The 6,911-nt window shown below is 43.8% G+C and overlaps 1 protein-coding gene across 4 annotated transcripts in view; it reads right to left on the bottom strand.

Moving 5' to 3' along the window:
- Window positions 1-1,798: 1,798 nt before the first annotated feature.
- LOC309523295 (integrator complex subunit 6-like) overlaps window positions 1,799-6,911 on the bottom strand; it is a 117,807-nt gene continuing 112,694 nt past the window's right edge. For 2 of the 4 annotated variants that reach the window (XM_082207072.1, XM_082207074.1), the window contains 3 exons: window positions 5,350-5,727; window positions 3,200-3,293; window positions 1,799-2,887 (listed from right to left, as the gene is read on the bottom strand). In XM_082207072.1, coding sequence (XP_082063198.1) covers window positions 2,788-2,887; window positions 3,200-3,293; window positions 5,350-5,727 — 572 coding nt within the window. In that variant the 3' untranslated portion in view covers window positions 1,799-2,787. The remainder of the gene's footprint in view (window positions 2,888-3,199; window positions 3,294-5,349; window positions 5,728-6,911) is intronic. The other 2 variants (XR_014215298.1, XM_082207073.1) reach the window with 2 other exon arrangements.

Raw genomic sequence — 6,911 nt, 5'->3', positions numbered from 1 at the left:
CCCACTATTCCAGATATACCGTATGACCGATATCCTGAGCCCATCTGTGTTGGAATATGAATACAACACAGCTGCGAACTGGCAGCTCGGTGTTTACATCACATGATGTGGCTAGCTGTGGGAAAGAATGTTCCCGGAAGTTCACAGGATTTACAGAGCTTTGTTCTGTGTGTAATATGAGACCTTCCTGTTGCGTATGTGAAGGAAGTCTGAGTCACTTGCTTGGAGGAGACTGAACTATACGGTCATGTTTTTGTACAGCTGTAAAGTCAGAAATAAACTGTAGAGATGTAGACTTTCTGGCTATCTTCTTTCTCCTGCTGGTATGCAAAGGGGGAGAAGGGGGTGTGCATCTTCCACGCTGGGAGATGTCGCCTATCACAATCTTCCTGGACTTGCGGGGATGCCAGCCAGGGCAGATCACCGGTAAACAAGCTCCGGGAACCTGCGAGGGGGGGCCAGCCTCTCCCGAGGGGGCTTGTTTTCCAACAATCTGGCCATAGTTTCCTTCACTAATTCATCTTTTAAATCCCATTCTAGTAGCACATCATATACTTTAGATAATAATTTTGTTTTGTTATTTAATAAAGCCAATTCTATTTTCACTGCAGTGGAGGGAATGGTGCAAGATCAAAGGCATTACTACTTCAGGAGCACAAAACTGAGACATGATTAACACGGACTGGTGTGTAGCCACCCTGGAATCACACAAAGCGAGTAATGTCAGTCTCTGTCATGTCAGTGGGTTTCCTCTTTCCTTTCATCAAACTTTGGTTTAGGCAGCAATTACTAAGCAGCAAATCAAAGTCACTGAGTGGCGCTTTAAAGGATTACTCAAAAGCATGTTTTCAAGTGCTCTCTGCATCAAGCTCATACAACAAAGAGCTGGCAGTTTGAGAGAGTAGTGGTGTTTATTGCACAACCACAGTTAGCTCATGCATTGGTGTTGACAGCAAGCATTAACAAATGGCAGAAAACCTGGCAAAGGTCACCCAACACCATTCCTTCTCCTAAATTGCAAGCCAGGCAGTCCCACAATCCTCTTCAGAGTCTGTACTTCCTATTCTAAAATGGCAGCAGGAAGTGACACCAGGAAGATACTTGGCACCTCTTTGCCAGAACTAGGTTAGTGCTCATCCTGGCTCCTGTTTGTGGTTAGCTTTTCCTCCTCTGTGTAGGAGAGTCAGCCCCCATTGTCAGCTGAAAGGATGATTCTTGGGGCTGGGGTGCTTGCACCTGGGAGTTCCATGCCTCTTTGCAATTGGTTCCAAGTCTACTTGATGTCACACGGTAGAAGCTTCCCTAGTGAAGGGTCAATAAAATGTCAGGTAAACTAGTGTTACAGCAGCTGTAGTTCAGTGCTGTGACTGTGATTTCAAAACAGGTGGGGCTAGGCCTAAAATAAGGAGTTTCCTATCCTACTGAAGGGGTCCAAACATAAAGTCATTTGCATTGCCCCAATCTCCAAGGCACGTGGGAGGAGTCACCCCACTCCTAGCTAAGCACTACCACAGAATGAAAATGGCAATTCCAGTAATTGAACACCATACTGTGGAAAGTCAAATAACAACTATCTAAAGAATCAAAGAAAAACACATGGCCTAGCTCTTTCTGCATGGAAGAAATACACACTACAAGTGTCAAAATGGTCTTTTGGAGAACAATAGAGATATACAGCACTTTTCATTGTTTTGGGGTTTTTATTTTTCTGCTTTGTGCTTAACAGACAAGTGAAATTACTAGAGATTATTCATCAGCACCTCATTCAGATTAGGCACTTCTTAAGAAATCATAACATTATTTTTATTATAACCAAGTGCAAAAAAAAATTCTCACAGGTATGTGTATACACACACACTCTCTGATATATCAAATTAAGGATCCAGTAAACAACACTGTCCAAAATAATCTCTTCTCATGTGTACATTCAAAATGTAAACTATATCCATAGATAGAAGATTTGGGGGTACAGGACATGACTTGCTTTTTAAAAATAGTTTTCTTTAAGTGCTTTCAAGGCCAAGTTCCCATGAAGAGTCTCCGTCCTCCTCATAAGATGAAAGAGAACTGAAGTTGGGACCTGGGGAGCAGCAGGCACACACTTTCATAATGTCTGCAGACAAAAGAGAAGAGAGGCTGAGTTGGGTTGCTTAGGGGCTACCAGGCAGTAGTCACAGGGCTCTGGACTGCTTTCCCTCAACCCAGTTTTAGCAGCTGCTTTCCTTTCAAATTCATTTTGCCCTGAAAACTTGTTCCTGGGTCGGCTAGCAGTTCTCAGGAACTGTTCTCTATGTGTCTGTAGCGACAATATGCACTATCACCACAGAGGGCATTTTCACTCTCCTCCTCCTTCTCTTCTTCTTCTTCTTCTTCTCAACAAAGGATTTTTCCAACACAAGTGCAGATAAAGGGTGTGCCATTTTTGTTTTATCAGCTTTGACCCGCTGCCTGAAGCAGTGCTTTCAAGTGTCTTAGAACAAAGGTTCAAACGAGTAAATTCTTATCACCTGCAGGAGGAGGGCAGCACTGAGTGTTTTTCTTCAGCCCATTGAGCAGATCAGGCCCTCCAAAGTAGGGTAGAGAGGAAGGAAGCCAGACCTCCTGCAGCAAATCCATCAGGGTCACAGCCCATCTTCCATTGAGAGAGGTTTGCAAATGTACAAACTCCAACAGAAAAACTGCCTAGCCACCATACCAGTGGTAGCTGCCACAACGTCCTCTTTCACTCCTCTGCAACATAGTAAATTTATTCTCCCTGGCCTGTGCATTCCTCTTGCTGGGACGCTATTATCTACTGTTGACATGATTATCTCTGTTGGGCAGGCTGTTGAACTCTATTTCCTCTAGTATTCTCTCTAAGTGTTGAATTAACACCCGCTTTTTAAACCTAAGAAAAAGAGAGAGAGAGGGAGGAGAGCAATTTAATGTGGGTTCTGCACTTGTCTTCAAGTTCCCCCTCTGAAACGAACAGTGACCTTTGCATTACTATGCAGAAATTATGGAGGGACAGGGCTGACACACCTGCCTTTGTGTTTGAAAACAGAGAAGGCCCATCAATCTACAAAATAAAAGGCACATCCCACCATTGAAGGCAGCAGTTTCAAAGAACATTTGCAACATATGTAAGAAAAATACAGGCCACCATCAAAACATGTACACTTATTTGTTCAAACTTGGGGCTTGTCATCTTGATACAAACCTTGCTGCTTCCTTGATAGCAAATTCAATGAAATATTTTTGAATTTCCACAGGGCCTTGAACTTCTTCAAGGAGAGAGAAAATTCTTTTGTAATCTACAATTAAAAAGAAAGAAAGAGTGAGATCATTGTAGTGTTGGCAAGGCCATCAGAATCTCCCCTCCTTTCTCTTTGCTTGATTGATTTTAGGCACTGGCCTGCTTTCTCAATTGTCCCACAATGCTGTCAGTTAACCATGGTGGAGCCTTTGCTCTTTCCAGATTCTCAGTGTCCTCTTGAAGGTTATGCCTTTTCTCTCCTGGGGTTTAGCTGTTTTGTGCAGGATCTCATGGGGCTTGTTTGGTGATAGAGAGTCAGCCTGATGCCACAACTTAACTCTCCTCTTCTACTAGTAATAATTTAATAAAATCAGAGTTAGAAGGAACCATGAGAGTCATTTCGTCCAACCCACTGTAATGAAGGAATCTCAAGTAAAGCATCCCATGACAGATGGCCATCCAACCTCTGCTTAAAAACCTCCAAGGAAGAAGACTCCACTACCATTCATGGGAGTCTGTTCCACTGTCAAACAGATCTTACTCCTAGAAAGTTCTTGAATCTTTCAGAATATTTCTTGTAACTTGAATCCATTGGTTCGTATCCTAGACTCTGGAGCAGGAGAAAACAAGCTTGCTCCATCCTCCACATGACAGGCTAAACCTACCCAACTCATAATGCTTGGTTTCCAGACCCTTGATCATCTTGGTCCCCGTCCTCTGTACAAGTTCCAGCTTGCCAATATCCTTCTTAAATTGTGTGCCCAGAACTGGACACAGTATTCCAGGTGTGGTCTGACCAGGGCAGAATAGAGCAGGACTAATACTTCTGTCCATGCAGCCTAGAATAGTATTAGCTGTTTGTTGCTGCATCACACTGTTGACTCGTGTTCAGCTGGCGGTCTATTAAGACCCGTTGATCCTTTTCAGACATACAACTGGCATTTGTGCAGCTGGTTCTTCCTGCCTATGTGTAGAACCTTACACTTGTCCCTATTAAAGTTCATTTTGTTAGTAAGGGCCTAATTCTCCAATCTGTTAAGGTCATTTTGAATCCCAATTCTGTATTCTGCAGCATTTTCCTGCCCCCCTGGCCCCAGTTTGGTGTCATCTGCAAATATGATGAGAAGCCCCTCGATTCCTTCATCCAAGTTGTTCATAAAGACACTGAACATTGATCGGACCCGGGACAGAACCCTGCGGCACCCCACTTGTCCCTTTCTTCCAGGATGACAAGGAACCATTAGTGAGCAGTCTTTGGCTTCAGTCAGTCAACCAGCTACAAATCCATCTTGTCCAGCCCACAGCATTCCCCTGATCCACCAAGCTAGTTACTCCATCAAAAAAAATCTCTCTGGCATAACTTGTTTTTGAGAAACCCACTGCTTCTAAGCGCTCACAGACCTACTGTTGAATGGTCTGTTCTGTTACCTTTTCTGGTATCGATGTCAAGCTCACTGGACGGTAATCTCCTAGGTCTTCTTTTTCCCCTTTTTGAAGATGGGGACAACATAGACAGAGGCTCCAGTATTACATCCGCAAGTTCCTTTAGTACCCTTGGGTGCAGCTCATCAGGCTCTGGAGCTCTGAATTCATTTAAAGTAGCCAGGTGTTCCCTTGCCACCTCTTTTCCTATGTGGGGCTGCAATTTCCTCCTCTCTCCTTTGTAACAGCACCCACCACATTAACACTGAAAGTTATTTTCCTGAAAATTGGAAAAATTACTTTCTCTAGTTGTTATGTTCTAGGTTTCTAAATGTGAAGTCCATTATGATGTGCGACTGCTGCAATTTACGGATGAACTCTACAATTTATGAGTTATTTTCTGCCTATTCTAAAAAGGGGATCCTTACAAATTTTTAAAGGTGCAAAGTGAGTCTGCTATCATAATGCACCTCAACTGAAAATAAGCTACATCAAAATCAATGACAGTTGTTTCCAAGTCATCTGGCTCAGGTCAGAGAGCAGACTGAAATACCAAGAGCTTCATCAGATCCACCTTCCATTTCACACCCATTAAACATCAGAAGTGATTTTGCCTCCTCTATATTTGGTAGGGTGGCGGCAACAACACAGGACCTCCCTTAGGATGACTCCAATCCCCTTGCAACACTTACCTCTCCCAGGCTTGCGAACCTCCTTCATAACTTTGATTCTGAGAACTTCATTGTTCCCTTCAAACATACTGGGCATTATTTTCACGGTTCCAGGTACAGACTTCACCAATAGATTTTGTTCCTCTGAAGACATACTGTAATTTACAGGTCTGCAAACAAGGGAGTTGGTAACAGGCCTATGGTCCAATCTATCCTCCTCAATGCAATTCAGTTCACTGGGCAAAGAGTCCACATTGTTTGGCAGGTCATCATCTGTCAGGGCTGCTGGGAGCGGGGCAATCAGGTGCATAGTCAGCCCATCCCCGTGCTTGTCCAGGGACTGGAAGTTATCTACTTTCTTCTCACCATTGCCATCCTGCACTACATTGCTTTTTGCATCTGAAAAAAACCAAACCAAACCAAAACAAAAACGGCTTTGAACTTAGCTGCAAAAAGCAGATGGCACCTCAGAAGAGGTCAAAAGGCTGAAGATCCAACTTCTAGTAATGGGAGCTTAAAAATAAGTGCAGAGAGTAATTTCATGGTGGAAACTTAATCAGAGTCAAGGAACAAAACTAGCTAGGCTACATTTAAATAGCTCTTTTACAGTGGTAGGATGCCTTTAGTTCACATTTATAGCAACTAACACAGGGAAAGTTCCTGTGCATCATTTCCCCCCCTTTAAGTTCTAATGGCCTAGGATCAAGGTATTTGAAGACCCTCAACCCACCACGTCTCTTGCTCCCATGCAAATCAGTCCAGAGTTTTCTTCAGAAGCTCAGCTATGGGATCCCATCAAGGCCCTTTTGGGACAGCAGAGGCTCATCTGTGGCACTCTTTCAGTTAAATGGTTTATCTGGTGTACCAAATTTGGTGGCTTTTTGCTCTAGATGAACACTTGTCTTGTCGTGACAGCTTTACTGCTGTTCTAAATCACTGCATTGAATGGGTGTAAGCAGCCTTGAATTTTATACTGAAAGGCAGGATGGAAGCATTTCAGATAAGTATGAGAAATGGACGCCAAGACACAGCTAAATCTCCTTGATCTCTTGGTAAGTTTTGATACCACCCATCCATGGCTCTGTAGGTTGGGTGTAGGGAGCAATACAATGTCCTATCTGTATGCAGGATCAGTTCCAGAAAGTAGCAAGGGGGGGGGGGAGGGTCTGCTCAATCCCACGACACTTAATCAGAGCATCATGCAATATTGTTGGTATGGTGATTTAACACCCAGCTCCATTTCTCTCTGGCATCTAAGTCTGGGGAAGCTGGAGTGGTATCTGGATTCAGTAATGGGATGGAAGAGTGCTGATAAGCTGAAGTTGCATAATGACAGAGATGGGAAGCACTGTGGGATAAATGGCTCCCAGATCCAATAAACTGATGTTCAACCTATTCTGGATGGGGTTGACCCCCATGAAAAAGCAGGAAGTAGTTCCTCAGTGGCACTGGAGTGCCTTCTACTAGCTTTGGATTAGAGGACCTGGAAGCTTGGTGGGGCCACACCATCAAGATCAAAGATAAGCCTGTGCCTGCTCCCACAGCTTGAACTCACAACCAGCCACTGAGCTCCCCCTTCTGAA

Source organism: Podarcis vaucheri, assembly GCF_965113315.1.
Source record: "Podarcis vaucheri genome assembly, chromosome: W".
Classification (NCBI taxonomy): domain Eukaryota; kingdom Metazoa; phylum Chordata; class Lepidosauria; order Squamata; family Lacertidae; genus Podarcis; species Podarcis vaucheri.
The sequence above is the reverse complement of the archived record's forward strand: the minus strand, read 5'-3'. Positions and strand labels throughout refer to the sequence as shown.